The sequence below is a fragment of the Strix aluco genome, chromosome 3, assembly GCF_031877795.1.
Source record: "Strix aluco isolate bStrAlu1 chromosome 3, bStrAlu1.hap1, whole genome shotgun sequence".
NCBI lineage: Eukaryota > Metazoa > Chordata > Aves > Strigiformes > Strigidae > Strix > Strix aluco.
In genome coordinates, this window is record NC_133933.1 from 12,020,829 (window position 1) to 12,042,924 (window position 22,096).

Genomic DNA, 22,096 nt, shown 5'->3' on the forward strand with positions numbered 1-22,096 from the left:
TTTGGCCTTATTGAACCTCATACAGTTGGCCTTAGCCCATTGCTCCAGCCTGTCCAGGTCTCTCTGCAGAGCCTCCCTACCCTCTGCTGCAAGTAAAAATTAAAAAAAAAAAAAAAAATTATTGTTCATACAAAGTGTAAATTTAGTAACAGTGGCATACCTTTCTATTAGCAGACTCAGCAACTCTTGAGATTTACAGAAGGATCTATATGTTGTGAGAAAAGTCCGAACAAAGTTGGGATCTAAGACAAAGAATAATTTCATGCTCATGTCAGCAATTACCTAATATTTTTTACTTTAAAATAACTTTAAGTATCCTTTGAAATTAAGGATGCTGGCCTATCAATTTCCAGAGAAGATGATGTAAACAAAAATTGCTCTTAAAGCCAACATTGCTCTTAAAATAGCAATACAAAGCAGAATTTAAAACCAGTTTTTATTCTGTTGAAAATTCAAAACAATAACTTTTTCTTTCCCTTGGATTCTTTTTCAACAGCTTTGAAAATAATAAACAGATGATATTATTTATGAGCATTCTATTAAAAAACTTTGGTTTTGACAATGATCAGGACAAGATAATTCAGAAGACACTTAAGTAACTTTGCATTGGATAGAAATGTCTTCTAGAGGAGAATATTTTCCCTTAAACTGGTACAACTGATAACCAGTCATGGTTAAGGCAGGGTAGATATTATTTCAACTGACAGCTATACTTTGAGGTTATATTTATTTCACTTAAAGAAAATCAACAGATTTAATTTGACTAATTATATATGAGTTTGTTGAAAATATCCAAATGAGTTTTAAAAACAAGTAGTATTCAAAACAGAAAACCAAAGTGTCTCCCTTAATTACAAAAGCAAAACCATTTGTTCTCAAGTATGAGGAAATGCAGTGACAGCATGCTGGCACTGCACATAGCTGACTAGAAACAAGTTTAACATCATTAACACTGAACAAAATTAATGAGCAGGTTGTAGTGGTTTTGCATATTAAATCCGTATACAGATTTTAAAAACAAACCCCAAATGGTAATTTTTCTAACACAGAGTGGCTGAAGCAGAGCACACAGGACTTGAAGCAGGAGTTCCTATAGGGTGTAATGAAGAAAAAAAATGCCTGCATTATTTGGCCTAACACTATATTAAGCAATTAGACTTGTTTCCTGGAATATGGGTTTTTAAGAGCTTTTTAAAAATCCTCCTTAACTATTTACCAGCATCTTGTCCATTTGAATGAACATTCTACCTTTCTTAGATCCTACTAAGCTCTTCATTTGGGCAACAGTTTACTGTAATGCGTTGCACTGATTAGCTGTGTGTTGTGTAACACAGCATTTCCTTGCAATTCTGTTGTACGCCAATTCCTGTTTCTTAAACAATTGCCTATTCTGCTTTACCATCTCTATGGCCTTCATGCTCCGTTTTTCTTATCATAACACCTCTCCCACCTCTCCTCGAAACTGTACAGTCTAAAATCCTTTTCAATGGCAAAACTCAAATTCTTTTGCACGAAGAATGCCATCCCTATCCTCATCATCCTCAACATGAAAATACACAGTTTTTGTTGTCCTAAAAACCAAGTATTGACTAAGCACAAAAACTCATATTTTCACAGCCTGCATTCTGTACACAGCATCCACCCTAAATAGATTTGGTCTACATGAAAAAGAAAGCCTCCACAGCAATTAACATCTTCAGATCACTGCAAGATCTGAGTCATAGCTATTGTTATTAACAGGTAGGGTCAGTGTTTAAATCCACAATACATATTGAACTTCAAATGAAGGGGATCAGAAAATCCAATCTAACCTTGTTATCTTAGTAACAAAATCTGTAATTCAAAATATTTTACAATATTTGAGCAAGCGCTAAAAAAAATACAGACAACACTACTTAGTCAGGATGTCTGCTCATGTGATAATTCTCTCTTCAATACAGCCAATTTGAAAGCTAAAAAAGAACAATAACTTGTTCTACAAGGATTTATAAATAAACACCCTTGAATTCCTTAAGAAAGGAAACGGACACTATGATGACGCACAAGCACTCTTACCATATCAAAGCTTTAAAAATAGAAGAGCACTGCCCTGTAGAAAAAAAAATTGCCACAACTTTCAAATCTTGGTATCACCTAACCTGGTTGCTCTTAAACAAGAATTAGGCAAAGGAGGAGATAATGAACACAGAAACACATTAAAACAAATAAAACCCACCAGAACACGCAAACAGAGTCAGAACCTGAATTTCTAATCACAGGGCTGTTTCTATCATGTAAAAATATATGGAAAGCTGCTTTTGCAGAGAACATTTCTCCCTGTTTTGCTGCTCCACCAAAGGATGGTTTGGACAGTGCTGTATCTTGCGGCCAGGTGGCTGTCAGGGCTGCCTCCCTGTCCGAGCTCTCGTAGTGGCTGGATGCCTCCGACCCCTGGCAGCACTGCTTCATTAAGAGCTAGGCTACTGGGCTGTCTCTGTTCCGCAGCAAAACAGAGAAATATTCCACCTGATAAGTTGGTTTGTGCATTGTCAGGGAGGTGAGGAAAGAAAAATAAGGTCCAACACCCGTATCTACAAATGAGATAGACTGTGTGGATCTTCACAGACAACAAAAAAGTTGAGATCTGATTTGACTGCTGTCTGAACACAGCGCACATACTTAATATGCAACTAACTAAATTTCTCTTCAGCTACTTGCAGCAAATTGGTACCACCTCCGCAATTACATCTGTAATTACATCTGTAATTATTCCTTACAGTACTAGACCTAAGAAGATAAAAATCTAGAGGAAAGTCATGGTAAGAGATATGGTAAATACTGTCCTTAGACAGTCAGATCAAGGGCTGCCATAACTAGTCACACTGTATTTGAGAAAAGTCGCCTCAGAAAAGTAAGGGCTTGCTATTTAGGCAATGAATGTAAAGTCAGTAAATTCTTTTAAGATTACAATCACACATACACAGTCCTATATGGGGCAAGAAAAGCATTTCTACAGACTGTAGCTGTTTGCTTAGATATCACCGGAGTACTCATCTTTCCACATCTCCAAGCAAAACAGAAGCCCTGAGCTCAGCTGATATGTGTATGAAAGAAGTAAATTATTATTATGGAAAGTTGTTGCCCTGCTCACTGCATCTCATAAAATGCAACAAAAGACTGAATGATTTACATAGTAAATGGACCTTGTTTCCTGTACAACAGACCATTTTTGGCTGAGTCACTATATCTCTATTTCTTTGTTCTCCTGGAAAAAACAGCACAGAATGGTTAGAATGATGACATTTTTCCTCATAAAAAACCAATCCTAAAACAGAAGGCACAGAATGAAAGATAAGGGTGTTGAGAAATAACGTGCAACCTATCAATTCAGCATCAGGTCCATGTATGTTGCACTAAGATATTTAAGGCTACAAAGACAGGCTAAACACATCACAAGACAACCACTTTTATTCTTTTGGTCAAAGACTTTCAGCTTATCTCACAGTACCCACGTTCTCAGTTTTTTCATACAATAGTTTGGTCAATGTCACGCATACCTACAACGTTAGGCTTCAAGCAACCTACTTAAAGCATTATTAAATAGGGACTGTTACAGCAGGGATTTAAATGACTGTGGATGAAGGTGGATCTAATCAATTGATCTGAGTTCCTCCTTGATGTCCTATGTACTAGAAAGGCCAAAAAGACATGCAGATACAAAAAACCAAGAGACATATTTCAACAAACCACATGTTCCTTAAAAACAGACCTTTCTATTTTATGGAACTGGAGAATGTAGTTTGTGGCTTTCTGGACAGAGACAATGTGTGGAGAGCACTGCTAGCACCTGGAGCAACACCAAGGCTATGGCACCAAAGTCCCAGCACGTATGGAAAGGGCAATTCTTAATGGTGCGCAAGTTAGCCAAAGCAAAGCAAATGTTCACAAGGGCACTAACGTAGTACCATTTTTGCTAATTCACTGCCAAATACAATGCTAGGTAAAAAACTCCAGTCTTCCTTTCTCTAAGGCTGAATTGCTTTATTTTAACTTTCCAAAACATTAAATTATGTCCTAAATCATGCCTGTAAAATTTGAAGCCAAGAGTTAAAAGTTTATGAAATTACAAGAAAATGAAGACAGGGACAAAACTGCTCTGGTAAAAACTGAGGGCACAATATTGCATTTTGGTTTCTAATAAATGTTAGGAAAGCTCAACTGAAGAAAATGTGGAGAAGTGCAGTAAAAGAACTGGAGTAAACAGATGTATTTACAAGCATTTTAAAAAATAAATAAGAGTACTAAACTACATTAATTATATTCTGCTTACTCCCCACTTCTTCCAAACAAATATTCCTGGTCTATGCAGGGTATAGAGGACTGAGCTGCAGAAGAACAATTTAAGATAACCAGAGTGTAAAGAGTAAAAAGAAAGAAAGAAAAAAAGAATCTACAGTTGAATACGAGAAGCACTAATACCAAGATGCATGAAGTTTTAGAATAAATATCATATAGGTATAATAACAAAATAACAAAAAAAGTCCAAACCCAAAACACAAGCCCATGCTTTTCACCACAGTTTATGAAAATCCTGGGAAATTATTACGGCAAACTCCACACACTGAGGTCAGAATCGATGATCACATAAATGCCTTTGATGTATCTTCAACACAAACAGAAACCCAAAGTCAAAAGAACTTAAATCAAACCCTCACTGAAATTCTGCTTAAGGTGAAGTTCCAAGGCCAAATTATGTGAGTGACTGCTTCTAGCAAGCTGATATTTGGTCTTTTCATTACACACCAGCATAGACATGGGTAATAGTTAATAGAATACAACTCTTAACTGAAAGCACTGGGCCCATAACTCCCACAATGCTGGTGCTTCATGTGCCACCCAGCTTTGGAAGTACTGAAAGCAATTCTTGTAGCCTGGGGCATACAGGAAAAAGTATTGTCTAGAGCTCAATTCCTGCAGGCCCCCATCCCCCATCCCTTGCATAAGAATAATGTTACACACATGCATATCCCACCAGCCAAACAGGATTCCTATTTCTAACTGCCACAGCTACAGAGGTGCATATTTAGATGTCAAAACCCTAACTCAAAGAGCATGTTGTATTGCAAAGCATATTCACTTTCTACACACTTTATACATTTTGCTGCACGGATTTAATACAAAAAGAGAAGCATAAACTAGTCATCATGTCGAGATTTGGCTATATAGATGAAGTGCCTCACCTGCATACATATGGTAAGTCAGCCTCTCAATGAGCTTGACAACAGTTCCTGCCTTGATGATGGGGATTCCAGATTTGGGTTGCATGTTTTCTTCAAACACAATATTCTCTTCAGAGTCAGGTTCTGCAAATCTGTAAAGCTCAGGATTTGGAAATCTCATCTGCTCCTCTTTTTCTTCCTGCAACATTGTTACATCCAACATCCTTTCCAGCGTGCTTCTATATTGCAAAGATATCAATGCTGCCATCCAGTTGTTTTTCTCTTCAGCTGATTTAGCAGCAAAAACAACACTGTTCTCATCTTTTAAGATGATTTCAAAAGCATGTCTGTACTCATTAGTGTCGTCTTTATCATTGATCTGTACCTTTCGCATGAAGAACTTTTCTTTTAGGCGATATTCTGCATTGCTAGCACCAGGAAGTCTTGGCTGGCCGTGATTTGACTTACAGCAAATCATCAAGCCATCAAATAGAAATATGTGTCTCTCATGCTTTGCTCCTACACGCGTGAGCGTTCCTTCCATGATGAACTCGTTACAGCATTGTCCAATGTCCTTACCCTCCCAACCATCAATATTTTTCTGTATTTCATTCATTTTCTTAATTGCTAGCTGTTTCCCCTTCATTTGCTGAGTATAGAATCGGCATGCAGATTCACTTCAGTGGAGGATGGGAGAAAGGCAGCCTATTAGTATACATGTATTTAAAAACCACAACCACCACTAACAGCAAAACCACGAGATCATCTTTCTGAGTGGTGAGAATTCCACAGAGAATGCACTCAATAACAGCACATTGCAAGCCTTGACTAATGTTTCTCTTAAGTAGTTATCTTCTATGCAATAAACATTTTACCTAAACACAGGCAACCAGAAGTGGGCAAGCCGTTAGTGCTTCTTAGCCTAACAAAGCACTCATTTCCACAGGCAACAAAACAATTCTAGACTGCATTAATTTGAAAGAAGCACATTCTGAGAAAATAAGTTGTAAAATGCATTTACGTCTGAGCCTCAAGACTGCACTTTGCAGCACAGAAATTGTTTGGCAAAGAAAACACTGAAACACTTTTAAGAGCTAAAGTAATGTTTTAACATGTTTAAATAACTGCACAAATATTAGCATTAAATCAAACAGCAGATAGCATAATCCAAGAATTTGCTACAACAGTGCAACCAAATACTAGTTATCTATATTTCTAGTATCCAGTGGTAATTTGAACTAGGCATTGCACAAAAAACTCCTCAGATTACATAGTTTCAAATTCAAGAACATTCCCTTCTAATCACACAGAAATGTATTTACAATATTTTTAGGTGGATATTTATTATCTAAGCATATAATTAACCCACAAATGCTGTAACTTTCTACTTACCAGTGAATTCTCAGAACATCTCAACTACCAGTATGCAAGGACACATAGAAATTAGAATGGTTTTAAAACAATAACAAATTATCTTGGCTTTGATATCACTTCCTCTGAAAAAGCAGGCTTGTCACAAACTATTTTGTTCATTGTTTACTAAAAGAGGAAACTGGGAGCCCTGGATTTATAGCAAAGCATTAAGAGCAGAAAGCAGGAAAAATGGAAACATGTTTACCTAAGCCTTCGTTTTGCAAGACTTTTGGAGCATATCCGTTCCATACTGCTTTGAAGATTTAGTAGGGCAGTTATTGCTTGCTTTAAGCACTCTTTATCCTCTTCATCCTCACTTTTTTCTTCCAATTGCTGTGAACATTGAAAGTCAAATACAAGAAGTGTTACAAGCATTTTGGCATGAGCAAACCCAGAAGTTTGACCTAGGAAGAAGAAATCCAACCACGTGCTGATTTTGCATGTTCCTGCTTGTTATTAACGAATTAACCAGGTGCACTACTCACACAGGTGAGAGACACAAATGTCTGCTAAGAGCTTAATCTCAGTAAAATGAGAGCAGCAGCCACTAGTCCCCCAGATACAGACACACTCAAGCACAATTTAGCACAAAACTAGTTTGATTTACCTTACATCTCCAAAAAAAAAAAATCTGAAGAGGAACAGGTGAGGAAGGAGATCCCCATACATACCACTCTACAGCACCAGATGAACTCTGTGGGATGTTTGTATGTTTGTAACAGGCATAAACACTCCCGGAACAGGCAAGCTGGACCAAAAGCTTTTATAAACAGAAGATTACAAGGGCTCTCACCTCACTAACAACAGGCTAATCAATAATTCAGGTTGGAAAGGACCTTGAAGATTATTTTATCAGCTCAACTGCAGAGCCAACATAGATCAGGTTGCCTAGGGCCATATTGAGCTTTCAATTTTTCTCAGGATGGAGAGGCCACAAGCTTTCTGGACAGCCTGTTCCAATGTCTGAAATACCTCATGGTAAAATTTTTTTTTTCCTAATAGCTTATCAGGATTTCCCTTACTGACTTTTCATAGTGGAATATGTGGAAGAACTATGCAGCTGTGAGTAGTATTTCTGTCTTCTCCACCCCATCACATAGTGAAAGACAGCAGGAAGGACTCCTTTTCTCCAGAATGAGTAAGCCCACTCCCCCAGCTTCTCCTTCATCACATGCTCCATTCCACATCTCATTTTGACAAGACCTTCGAGTAGGCTTGTTTTGGTACACCACTGTCAACAGGAAGCCCAAGCTGGACGCTGCTCTCCCAATGCAGCCTTGCCAGTACCAAACAGGTATGCACTGCCACTTCCCTCAGTCTGATGACTACACACTTTCTAATACAGCAATACAGGCCTTCCTTGCTGTAAGGGTGTTCTGCTGGCTTGCATTCAGCTTATTATCCATCAGGATTGATTTTTTTTTCCATGCCAAAAAACCAGAGGGGAAAAACAGTAACCAGAGGGATGGTGGGGAGAAGTAAATGTTCCTCCTCCATGGAGGGGCTGCTTGGCTGTTCATCAAAAAACGTGCGGGCATCTAACCATGGCCAGCTTGTAAAACCAGGGTCCCTATCCTAGTACACAGCTACATTAATGCTTTCATATACTAATTCAACTTTTCCCAAAGGACAAAAAAATATAATAAAGTTATAAACTAAAACTGGATGAGAAAGGTTAATACTAGTATTTTGTATAAACTAACTACCACTGTGACAGATAAATTTTATAAAACAAGATCTGTCACGATTTTATCTTAAGATGTTTAAGATTTTTATCTTTAATCTTCATTTAACCATTAAAATGTTTCACATTATAGTTAGTAAAATACCTGTTGACTACAGCTGTGGCTTAGACATAAAACTGAGATAACAATTATTTACAGTTGTTAAGAGACAAGCATTTCAGACTATTACACACCAAGAACTGGTTCCACACAAGTGAAAGATCTGTTTTGACAGAGATGGTAAAAGTGACAGGCTGGCATGGATCAGAATAAGACACCCTTGGGAAACAGTGCAATCATGCTGTTTGCTTCCAGTGTGAAATAAAATTCAACTGAATACAACATATTCATGTTTGACATTTGAATGGGTCATAGAATAGCATTAATTTTTTTACCTCACTAGAGTTAATCATTCAGTGCAATAGCTGTCAGTGCCAAAACCCACTTTATTTGTGTTTTCAGCTATAAGGATGATCACAATGTTTATTCTAGTCACCCCTAGTTCATGTACTGTAATCTGTCATACTCTTGACCTAAGCGGCATTAGGCATGAGCGCCTACTCATGCTACAACCACTGAAATAGAGCTGACAATGCACAACAGGCATTACTTCCCAAAAGGTCTCAGAGAGAATGCATCACTCCAAGAAGGAACAGACTGCCCCTGTCATATTCCTCTACTCTCTAGATTTAACAGAGAGCTATCATCTTCCCTTACTTCAGCTATGTAGATCATCTAGGTTTAGAGAGAACTTCAGACAAATGAGACAGGTACAGCACCACTGGCGTAAGTCCTGAAAGAAAGCTAAGAAAAACAGGTAACTACCTTTAAGATTTTGCATCTTTCCTGCACAAAAGTTCAAAGGAGGCTCTTTGCCTCATGCACTACCTCACTGACAAGTTCCATCAAAAGAGTTTGGCTGGATTTCCTATCATCTCTGGGTACCTACCCCTCAACAATGGACAAGATTGTTTTAGCCTAGTCTCCTTGAAAACAAGCCTTATTGGATCCTACAATATTCTGCCATTTGCTTGTAAGGGTACCACAGGAAACAAGTGTAAGGAGCAAAAGGCTAGTAAAACAGAAAAAAAATGATGAAAATTAGGCTCAATGCGCAACAAAGCACTGTCTAAATAACCTAAATGCTCCAGTCAAACTAACCCAGATGCATGCTGCCTAGCATAAGGCAGAACAAAAGTGACCCATATCCCAAAAGAAGAAAGTTTTTGAAATTTGGAAAAAATCTCAAAAGAAACCTCTGCAAATGTAGGCTAATGTATAGGAGCAGCACTAAACTAAACAAACAGAAAAATAAACCTCTATGAAGTAATCAGAAACTTTCTCAATGTGGTACCTTATCAACTCAAATACCTGGAAAAAAAGGACTCCCTGTATGTTGTCTTCAGGAACATACCAGTACAGATTAACATTTGTTACTGAAAAGCATTCTGCTCCTGTGTTGAGTTTATAAAATGCTTTTTACAGCAATTTCTCTCCAGTTGCAAAAACTTTGGTATTCATCACAGAAAAGTCCATGCCCAAAAGCAAAACACATCTGTATACAGTGCTGGAGAGAAAGCAACTGTTGAAGACTAACATTTCCCCATTAGGATCCACTGGAAGTAACCCGTATTTCCAACTATATATACAAACTAAATCAAAATCCAGTGAGTGTAATTGTGCTCCAGGTTTAATTTATAAAGTAGTGTGTAGAAGTATGTATCTTCTTAAGTATAAGACCAACACAAATGGCAAATCAGACAGTGCTGTGAACTACAACGAAGACACTTCTCTGCACACAGAAAGGGAATTTGAAAGTTCGTATTCTAGCATGGTACAATTACCATAAACTGTTATCAAAAACAGTCTTAGTCAGAACTGAGCTTAAATTACACCAATGACTTTCATTTTACACCGCCCGCAGACAGTTTGGAAGATGAAGCTATAGCAAGTGAAAGGGCATCACTGGAAACACATCCAGGTTTCTCTGCAAATCCCACTCATTCTTCTATAGCTGTGCAGTGCCCCCTAATGAACGAATCAGGTAGATGCTAAATAAAAGTGTGGGGTTTTTGATTTTTTTTCTTTAGATAAAGCATTCTCTGAAGAATATTATATTATTACAGGAAGGAGGTGCAGATTTATGATTATCAGTAGTATTATAGTAGTTGTGTTTTTTAATAGTCTTATGAGAAAGTATTGATTTATAATGATTGTAATGATTCACAATACTATAGGCGCAGTATCCTGGCCATTCAAAGAAAACAAACTTGGAAAAATACGATTGCTGAGGGAAATTTCTTATAAAAGAAATACTCTACATTCTAGGTTGCAAGCTCTGAAGAGATATCAAGAAGTGGAAGACAAGGTATTTTATTCTACCTGTTGCGTAACACAAGGATTAGATATTTATAGAACCAGGAAATTCCAAACAGATACAAAAGAAATCCTCCTCATGCAGTGCAAAACTAGACTATGGTAGTCCTTCTCTTATGCTGTCAGGGAAGCGTCTATCTAGAAAGACCATGACAGAAAATACTTTTATACTTATGATGAGAATATGTCGGTATAACAATACTAGCAGGTGTCACAATGGGATATAACATCTTGTACTTCAGGGCTTACAGCACAATCTAGACTTCTGTTTTTCTATGATTATTCTAAATCTAATCACCAAAATTTGTGAACTGCAGGTTTCCCAGTTCATCTGGGAGGAGAGATCACAAACCAACTTCTATACACAAAAGACACAATAGCATAAGGGAGGCAGGGAAATCACAATTGAACTTGCTTAACTTATGCAACTTATGCTTAACTCAAGATCACCTGATGGTAGGTGCTAGCGATACTTACTGCTCCTCAAAACATTAATCCAGGAAGTTTAGTGCATAAGCGGTCCCACGTTACAAGTGGAAGCCACACACCGCAGTACTCAGAACAGTGAGCTTGAGCTAGTGCTGTTTCAGGGAAACCTCTTCAAAACCCACTGTAATTTCTTCAGACATCCTGAAGCCCACAGCAAGGCAACAAAACACTTGCATAGCTCGCAAAGCAAGCCTGATCTGTAGTGCGACCTAGCTATCTGCTCTGTAGGGAGAAGCTTCACAAGCAAGCAATGTTCATGAGAACTTGAAGTGCACTGACACCAGTTAACACAGTTTCTGTTCGAATGCCCCACCATTTTCTTCAACGTGTTTCTGAGAATAGGGTACTTAACAAAATGCAATCCTGAAACAGGTTATTTCATGATCAAGAACGAAGATGAACAAGGTTTCTCCTTGGACAAATGCAAGCAGGCAGGTCTACTGGCACTTTGCCATAAAACAATCCTGGAAGCTGGCTCAGGAGCACTGAGCTACCCAAGAGCTCTTTCTGATTTTTTGCAATTCCTCCAAATAATAAAAAACTCATCCCAAAGCAGCAGTATGCTGAGGAAAAAGTGCTCTCATATCCAGAAACTTTACTTTTTAGAAAGCATCAGGATATCATCTGGAACAGCAAATGGTGACAAATGCAGGGAACACTATACACTTCTGGAAAATGCTAGCAGTCTAAAAAGCACTTCACACTTGAAGCTTAAAGGAAATTCCATGTGCTGTATACATACACAGCTTTAATGCACTGAAATTTCAAAAGCCCTTTTGTCTTCATATAAACTCAGACAATCTTGAGCACAGTGCAGTAAAAATATGCATACATTTATATAACTTTATTTAGGTTTACATTACATCAGGAGTGTTATCTGCATTAAAAGTGGAACAGAACTTAATATATTACTGAACTAATGGTAAGAACTTTTTCTCCACTCAAAGTTTAACTATGCCTTCTGAGTTTAATTTTAAAAAGTTACATTAAATCACATAATTTTACATAAACATGGTAAATATCAAACCTCAGGTATCAGATAATTAGCTACAAAAAGCTTCCAGTATTCTCGTGGAAGTACGTTTTAAAAGAGATAAAAGCTAAAAAGCCCTCATCTTTTATTTCACAGTAAGTTTTAATCCATATAGTGTAAAATTCAGCCAGCCCATTGGGAAGCATACTGTACAAATGAAGCATTAACAGAGGAAAATAAGAAGCATTTCAACTTCTAGGACAAGCTTCCTAGTTCTTTCACAATTTGACTATGTGACTTAAAATAGATCTCAAAGGTATGGGGGAAATTTCAGTACATCAGACTTCACCTAAGCCTAAAGAAGTAAAACCATTTAGACTAAAGAAACATGTGAACTTAAGGAATTGCTACTTTTATTACTCAATGTGGATGCTCGGGGTGGGGGGGGAATGAAATGAAAATAAATCTGTTTCAGAAATTACACTACTCTGAAGTGTCATTTTTCAAATCAGGATGGATACTGAGGAAAAGTCAGGAAACAAAAAAAAGCCAGGAAGCCTTGTTTTCAGATAAGTTCCTTGATGTTCTCATAAAACCATTTCCTAAACATTCAGACTTTTTGTAGGCTACTAGCTGTCATATATGACTTTTACATGCCCAGATTCCATTATTGGGAAATGGCTAGTTTGTTTACAGGAGGCCTTGTCTTCTCAGAGTATGGAAAACCCATTTGCTCTGCATTCTTCAGAAATATGGAGGGGTTTTTTTGCATATGCTGATGTCTCTTCCACAGCAGATTCATTACCTTTCTGCAACAAACGTACAATTCACACAGATCCTTCCAGAGCCTTCATGCTCTGAAATTATCTTCTTTCTTACTGTCACTTTGGTTTGTCTCATCATTATTAGCAGACCTGCAGAATACATTAGAAATTTAAAATTTATAATTAAGATGGTAACATTTAGTTAGATCAGTATTTGAAATATCACAAAATATTTATTTACCTATGTGCTTCCACACTTGTAACTGAGGTCTTCCATTTTCTTCCCCCAAATTCTCCATCATAGTAAAGACAATTCAATTTGAAAACATCTTCCCTTTCTCTTTTATAATTCCAAAGTGGATTAAAATCCACTTCTACCGCTTCAACACAGTTCAAGTCTGATCTTTGCCAGCCAAATCTGCGAGGCTGTAAGCTCAACTGGATGGCAGCTCTATGTTTGGACAGAAATGTTTGAATTTTTGAATACTACGTAAGATGAATTCACAATTTCAGAGATCATTCTGTAAAGCAACAGTAGAACCCTGTTGATCTGAAGAGGAACCCTGTTGATTAAGGAAAAAAACAGCAGAGAAAATGAGTGATGACAGGCAGAACCCTATCCGTAGACTTGGTCTACAGAAACCATGAATGCAGCTTGTCATTTTGTTTGTTATTTCCTACATCTTTCCATTGGTTTTCACTGAAGATATGAAAGTATTGACAGAAAACATAGACCTCCACTGCTGTAAGAGCAAACAGAGAAAGCATGCTAGTAGTGGGACTAAATGCACAGCTTCGTGTCCAGAAACATTTCCGCTGAAGAAATCAAGTATATGAAAGTCTCAACCACAGTGCTACCCCTCTCTGAGGATCTCCCTTTTGTACAGAAGGTGACAGGAACAGAGGCAGAAGAGGACAAGGAAGTATACTACTGCTATGAAAAGACTATACACTTGTACTACTGTATCAGGGACCACATCAAGACTGCCACAGACACAAAAACTAATATCCTACAGAAGTTGAAAATTTCAGCTACAATAAGCTCTTAGCATTCAATCCTCAATGGAATGTGTCAAAAGTTTTATTTAGAGGGGGAGGAAAAAAAAGGATCAAAATTTCTCCAAGTTCCTGTAACACCCACCTATTTGCATGAGAGCTTAGCCTTGGGAGTTCAGCATAAACTGCTGCCATGTAAGCTGAAGAGCTATCCACCATCATTAGCAGCAGTCCTTAAAACTGGGAACAGATCACCAGCCCTGTAGAACAGTCTGCCCCAGTACAGCTCTCCTAATTCCTACAGTACCAGGGAGAATTTGCCCTGCAGGTATTCCTAGAAAATGGATCAGAAAATCAGACTCTGGAGCCCTACAGCTAAACACATAAGTGAAGTCAAAAATCAGAGTTCAGTTAGTGCTTCATCTGACTCCCCAAAGGGGGCATCATCTAGATATGAAGAGCCTGGCCCTGTGCCACCCTACTCCTTGCTTCAAGGGATCAAAGCACAGCATTTGTTGGTCTGGCAGCAGATTGACAATCACACAGCTCAAGCGTCACTGAGAACTGTGAGCAAAGTGGAAGGAGGAATTTTTTACTTTTACTTTTCTGAGATTTTATCCAGCTTTTGCAGAGAAGCAATTTTAGCAGGATAATGGCAAAAAATATTCTCCGAGGTAAATACTTCTCATTAGAAAATTCCCCGAAAAGAGATGTCTGCTTCTCAAGAGCCCAGATATATCCTGTGTAAAAGAAAAAAAGCTATACAACAGCTATACGGCCCCATCACAACTCCATAACAGATGACATAAGTAATTGACAAATGAAGTGATACACATGCACATATATATATCTGATGTAAATACACAGGAAATCCATGAGCAAGTACGACAGCTAGAAACAAAAAATTAAACATATTCTGAATAACATTTTCAATTGAAGACTTACCTCAGAGAGCTCAATTACTTAGATCAACAATAACCAAGTTTGTGGAAAAAGTGCATACACACACACGTGAAAGTTTTATTTTCCCCTATTATCTTCCCTTTGGCTGCCAAACACACAGCTGACTTAAATCATAAACTCACTAGCATTTAAAGAAGAGTAAGAGAAACACTGTGAATGAAACCACACAAGCAAGAAAGAAATACAGAACCTCATTTACCTAGGTTTATCACCTCCAGCTTCTACCATAAGACACAACTTCTGTACCTTTACAACTCTGCAGTTGTAATAAGTCTTCACAGCTTAACCATATGAAGAAGTTGCTTAAATTTTTCAACTACTGTCATATTCTAGGAAATCTCTTCTTAGACTCGAGACCAATTTCTCCCAAGAAACAGTCAAATATGCTTTGCAGTCCTTATCACACACTAGCAACAGTTTGGTCAAGCTACATTTCCTCCAGCAGATAAGCCTGTCACAGAGACATAAAATTGTACATTATCTCCAGTAGATGTAAACAAATCATCCTCCTCTGTAGTTATGTATACAAATACATGTAAACCAGTAATACTTCTACTTTTATTTCAAAACAGTATTGTACATAGAAGTTACTGTGTTTGGAAAGAAACACACCACAGATTAAAATCCTTAGCTGACACTAAGTAAATACTTTCTTAAAGTAATTTATAGCTAGTCTGAATTTCTGATTTTTTTGGTTTTTTTTAAATATTAATTGAAGGAGACTTTAAGAATTGACTAAAGCAAGAACCTGCTAATTACAGTGCCTGTAATAAATACAAGCAACAGTGTTTTGAGACAATAATCTATAATTGCAGATATTGTAAAAACTTCTCAGACTGCCAAAGTCAAACTAATTAAGACTCAGTGATTATCCACCCTGGGCTGGGTGGGATACACCAGTTACAGATGGGATTGCAAACAAACTTCATTAAATTTGTTACACTCTGGATCATGTGTCTGCCTGAAAATCAAAGTGAAGTCAAAGCCCAACACACAGGAAGAGACTTACAGGATCAACCTAAAGATACTCAAGTCCTAAACTACTAACATTTCACCACATTGTGCCTTCTCCAGCAGTAACAAACACAGCAAATTTAATACCATCAGGTTGGGAAAAGGGTGGTTTCTCATCTTGGAAGACCTTGTCAAACCAGATTTTTTTTTTTTTTTAAAGTTACATTAGCATAGTGAAAGAGGAAGAAAAAAAAATTGGGGAGTATTTCTACTTCAGTTGAATTGCCAGTCAGTAAAGACTTATCTAAGAACAAAGTTTGGAAAAATAAATAAAACACACTAGATGATGTTGTGAAATTAAAGCATCCTGAGAATTTACAATCATTATAGGTAGAATTCCTACTAAAAAATACTTGCAAAGAGACAAGAAGTTTCTATTCATAAATCATGGAAGCCAAGTCTTTGAAAAAAATCTGGCTAGCTCTCCTGTAACATATTGTTTTATCCAAGCAAAGTTTGTATACACTTTGAGCCATTCCTACTTGGAAAAAAAAGGAGTTTTAAAGTAATCTTCTATTCACCCAAAGAAAGGGAAGAGTATTACACATGCACACAAAATGATAGCATCTGAAACACTGCCCAATTCAAGTCTTGTAAACTTCTTTCTTCCATTACTCAAGGTCACAAATAACTGCACTATTTGTACCACCCCACCTCTCACTTAAGAGTACACATTTCTATTCATAGAATTCTACAATTCTATAATTTAGAAAAGCCCACATATTATCTGCAAATTTGCAGAAAAGCAGTTTCATATGAACCAGCTATTTTATATAGTTAGTTACTTATATAAGCTTGGGGACTTTCAGGTTGGTTGAAGGAAAACACAGCCTTTAGTCATGTGCTAATTTTCCAACAAAGTTACATCAAGGAGCTTCAGCTAAAAATAGAATATATCTTTGTGTGTTCCTGGGCCCTGCCAAACTTCAGGAGGGCTTTAGTTTCTAAATAGGATAACCATCAGTGGATAGAAGTTTACTTCTTTTGTAGTCTGCATAGTTAGAAGGTAACTTTGAGATGCATTTTGAATAGGTAACTTCAAACTATGCAAGATTACACAACACAGATCAAAGAAAAATGCTAACCCCTTTATCCTTAAGTATACGCATATTCAAGAGAAATAAAATGTTTTTTCCACATACTACTTTGCCCACATTTTGTCTCTTCTTACCAAGAGGTCCATTTTCATGGTGTTTTTAACTTGATTATTCATAGATACGCCTGCAATCACCAAATCAGGTCTCTTACCATACAAAAGAATTCAATACAACCTTGCATTGATGAAATTATCAGGATTATATGGCTAAATAATTCCACCAATACCCTTCTGTCAGGTCATTTTAAAGTATAAAGATATAAGAAAGCGTTACTGCTGGGCAGAGACTACTTGAGGGAGGGATTCATATGGTATGTGCAGATGTATGTACTAATTGACAGATGAGGCTACTGCCATGAGAGCTAGTATCTGTCTCTTCATGTGCTCCTATGACCCATCACTGCCCATTACATGTATCACATCTGACAGACCACTGCGACAGGTATCTAACTAAAACGTGAAATGAGCAACACAGTGGGAAGAAAACCTGGAAGGTTATCATATAGAAAACAAAATCTAACCCAACAATATCAGATTTAGACAGGGTGGAGGGGGTATGTGTGTAGAGCACGAATGAGAAAAACCAGGAATTTCACATAAAGGGTAGGTCAGGAGTTGGAAAAAGACTGATAACCTTCTGGAGGTGGGCCTAGCTTAGACTCCAGTTTGGCCTAGAAAAGGTGAACATGAGCTGCTCCCTACTTCCATAAGCATGCCCTCTTTCCCCCACTAAAATTACCAATGGCAAGAAGCAGCACAGGATGCCTATGTGTCAGACAATGTTAATCCTTCATGCTTTGTCTATTATGTAAGACAATACCATGTTCACACGGAAGTATGCAAAGCCATTAGGTACTGCATTTTGAGACTATGCGATAAAAGCACGAACAGAGAAACCTTATGTCTGTGCAGGTCTTTATCATACAAAATGCAGGCAAGCTGTATCATACCTCCCTTCCAATGGGCTGTCATGAAAGGAAATGCTTAATATGTTGAAGATGACTGAAAAGTCAGACCAAACCCACGAGCTAGACAAACAGATCAAGCATACATTCCAAAATTCAAAAAAAGCATGTTATACAAGATCAGCTACGTGCCGAAGTTGTACGTGTAGATCTAAATCAGTAAAAATGGTGTTAAAACTGTAGACACTTAAGACTCAAAGATGACCTAACTACTGGGTTATCCCAAGACAATCAAGCAAACATCCAAGAAACACACACCCAGATTTCTTCAAAAGAGCAGAGATTTTTTTTACTTCTGATCCACATTTCCCCAAGTAATTAAGTTTGGAACACTGTATCCCTTATGAGTTTCCATTAAGTCCAAATGAAGATTCTACTTGAAAGTTTTCCTCAAAATGCTCTACGCTCCTTAAAGATTATTATTCAGTGCTAATAAATGCCCCAGAAAAACATTCTGTAGCTATCTTCTTTACATGTGTATGTTAGAGAATCTTTATTTACTGTTACCCTACCAATGTGAGGTCTCATTACAGAAAGCCCAAGAAGTGTATATATCAACCAAGCCTTCCCTTTGAAGGAAGGATATCACCTTTACAACCACCATGGGATATGCACTCCAAGAACACTGAAGCTTTTATGAAAACAAAGTCTGAGGTGAAATCTTACTGTGATTTTAAATTTACAAAGTAACAGCTTGAGAAAGTCTTGGACATTTTCTGTAATACAGCCATTTGCCATTATCTCTTACCACTGATGAAACAATCATTCCAAGAATGTGAGTACCTAGATCTCTATTACTTTCTAAATTAATAGTAACTTGATTATTCAACACAAATCATCAGCTGCTGTAAAACTTCCAGGAAATTACAAGCTGATATTCAGTTAGTTAGAGAATGCACCAGAGCATATAACCTATTTTCTTTCATCATAGCAGTTTTATTATTCACACTATAGTAAAAGGTTTTACACCTAACTGAGCACACAAACCTCTGGTATTCAACACTAAGAATTATGAAAAAAATATCAGATTGGCACAACGTTCTTACTTTTAGCAGTTCAAAATAATGAAGACAGTGGTAAACAGGAGCAAGGAGCAGCCGGGGTAGAACATACTGAACAGCTTCTTTAAAGCCTTCACCTATCGACTAGAAACAAAATAAGTTTCAGTCTTAAAACAATAAATGTATTGAAGCAACAATATAATAATACTAACATCAATAATATGGCTTATATAAAAGAAAGTTACCTGTAAATAAAATGCTGCTCCTGGCTTTGATAGTTGACTTAGAAAATGATCATGAAAACCAGGTCGCAAAATATCTTGTGCATATGATTCATATGGATCAAATGCTAGTTCCTAAGAAGAGATACAGATTAAGAAATACAAAGTTAAATCAGTTTTGTAAAATTAAAGAAAATACATATGCTACATAGGACAGACTTTTCTGCATATTTTTTTCCAGAACACCTCTGGAGAAGAATCAATACTTTTACATGCACAGACTCATGGAGTAATTCAGTCTGGAAGAGATCTCTGGAGGTCAACTAGTCCAATTCCCTGTTCAAAACAGGGCCCACCTCAGGGCCATAGCCAGATCCAGCGTCAAAGCTAGCTGACGTTGCTCAGGGTCTCATCCAGCTACACAGGCACCAAAACCTCTCTGGGCAGCCTAGTCCAATGTTCAATTGTTCTCACTGCAGATTCCCCCCCCCCCCTCCCCCAACATCTATTCTTTTTACCATTCGCATGCTTTCTCTCATCTCGCCTCACAGTTCTCTACTGTGATCCCCCAGTAAGAGCCTGTCTCAAGTCTTTTCTACACCCTCCCTTCAGGTAACTGAAGACAGCAATAAGATCTCCTTCCTCAGACTTCTCTTTGAGACTGAATAAACCCAGCACTCTTAACCCTCTTCGTACATCATAGGCCTCAGCCCTTAAATCATCACAGCAAACCTTATGTACTAGTGTATCTTGTACTAGGAAGACCAAAACTGGCCACAGTATGTCAGATGTGGCCTCAGGCGATACACAGAAATGATCCCTCAACCCGTCAGTTACATTTTTCCTAATATAGCCCAGTAGGCAGTTAGCCTTCACTGCTGATTCCCGAGGATCTCCAAGCCCTGTTGAGCAGTACTCCTCCTCAGCCAGGCAGCTGGACCATTGCATGGGGCTGTTTGGCCCCAGGTGTAGAACTTCATGTTTGCCTTTACTCAGCTCCATGAGGTTCCTGTAGGTCCATTTCTCCAACCTGTCAGGTTCCCTAAGAAGTAGCCCTGTCCTATCTGTGGTCCCCCACAATTTGGCATCACCTACCAACTTGATGAAGCAGACATTCACCCAGAACACTAATACAGACATTAAACAGTATCAGCCCCAGTATCAAACCCCAAGGAATGCTGCTAACCATCAGCCACCAGATGGACTTTGTATTGCTGATGATGGTCCTTCAATCCAGTCCAGTCCAGCCAATTTCCCACCTACTCTATAATTCAACTAGCTAGTCTACATCTCACAAGGCTGACTATAAGGACACCATGAGAGACTGCGCTGAAGGCCTTGCTTAAGTGCAGATAAGGGATATTAACTGCTCTTCCCTTTGTCCATGGAGCCAGTCATCTCCTCTTCAAAAGCAGTCAAGTTGGTCAGGTACAGTTTGTCCTTTGGAAATCTGTGCTGGCTAATGCCAATCACATTCTAGTCCTTCACATGGCTGAATGTGGCTAATCTTCTGCGGGACTGAGGAGAGGCTGACCAGTTTCTAGTTTCCAGGATCCTCCTCATCAGTTGTTTTGAGATTGGGCAAAGCACTTTATCTCTGGTCACTGGAGACCTCCATAACACATCACTAAATTTCAAGAATTCTAGACAGTGGCCTTGCAATGGCATTAGCCAGCTGCTTCAGCATCCTGTCCTGCCCTACAGACTTGCATATATCCACCTCAGATCTGTAGTCTCTAACTTGATCTTTTAATTCTCTCCCTTGATCTTCAGTGGCAGGCCTAACTGGGAAAACCAGAAGCACATCTTATAAAGAAAGACCCAGAAAAGGAGACTCGAGTACCTCAGTCCATTCTATGTCTTCCAGCACAGGGTCTCTCAACCCATGAGAAAAATACCCACCATTTTCCACCATCTTCTTTTTCATTCTATTTTACCTATAGAAGCCATTCTTGCTTTGCTTCACAATCCTCATCAAGTTTAACTCCAGCTGAGCTGCAGCCCTCTTAATACCATTTCCACCTGCCTAGACAATGCTTCTACATTCTTCCTGGGAAGCCTCTGTTTCTTTTTGAATCACAGAATCATCTGGGTCAGAAAAGACCCTTAAGATCATAGAATCCAACCATAAATCTAACACCGCCTAAGCGCCATGTCCCTAAGCGCCACATCTACACATTTTTTAAATACATCCAGGGACAGTGACTCAACCACTTCCCTGGGCAGTCTGTTCCAGTGTTTGATAACACTTTCAGTGAAGAAATTTTTCCTAATGTCCAATCTAAACCTCCCATGGCACAACTTGGGGCCATTTCCTCTTGTCCTATCACTTGCTACTTGGGAGAAGAGACCAACACCCACCTTATTACAACCTCCTTTCAGGTAGTTGTAGAGAGTGAAAAGGTCTCCCCTCAGCCTCCCTTTCTCCAGGCTAAACAACTTCATTTCCCTCAGCTGGTCCTCATAAGACTTGTTCCTAGACCCTTCACCAGCATCGTTGCTCTCTGGACATACTCCAGCACCTCAACGTCTTGTCTTGTAGTGAGGGGCCTGAGTTTGATTAAACAGGAAACTTCAAACTGCGCTCGTCCTTGCCTCCTGCTACACCTACCCTTTTTCTTAGGTACTGGGAATGCATATTCCTTGTGCTTTGAACACACCACCTTTGAAAATACACCAGCTCTCCTGAGCGCTTTCAACACTCAAGGCAGCCACCAATGTGATCCTGCCTCTCAATTCCCTGAACAAGCTAAGTCTACTCTTCCAAAGTCCAGGGTCTTCAATCTGCTTATCTCCTGCACTTTTCTCAGGACCTTAAACTCCACCATCTCTACCACCTGTGGCCAAGCCTGCCATTAGTTATGGTGTTCCTGTCAGTTCTTCCTTGTTCATAAGAAAGAGGT

At 38.4% G+C, this 22,096-nt stretch overlaps 1 protein-coding gene across 6 annotated transcripts in view; it reads right to left on the reverse strand.

Annotated features, from left to right (window-relative positions):
- SOS1 (SOS Ras/Rac guanine nucleotide exchange factor 1) overlaps positions 1-22,096 on the reverse strand; it is a 57,338-nt gene that overhangs the window by 16,506 nt on the left and 18,736 nt on the right. For all 6 annotated transcript variants that reach the window (XM_074817402.1, XM_074817401.1, XM_074817405.1 and 3 more), the window contains 5 exons: positions 19,218-19,328; positions 19,018-19,116; positions 6,817-6,944; positions 5,220-5,875; positions 161-242 (listed from right to left, as the gene is read on the reverse strand). In XM_074817402.1, the coding sequence (XP_074673503.1) occupies positions 161-242; positions 5,220-5,875; positions 6,817-6,944; positions 19,018-19,116; positions 19,218-19,328 (1,076 nt within the window). The remainder of the gene's footprint in view (positions 1-160; positions 243-5,219; positions 5,876-6,816; positions 6,945-19,017; positions 19,117-19,217; positions 19,329-22,096) is intronic.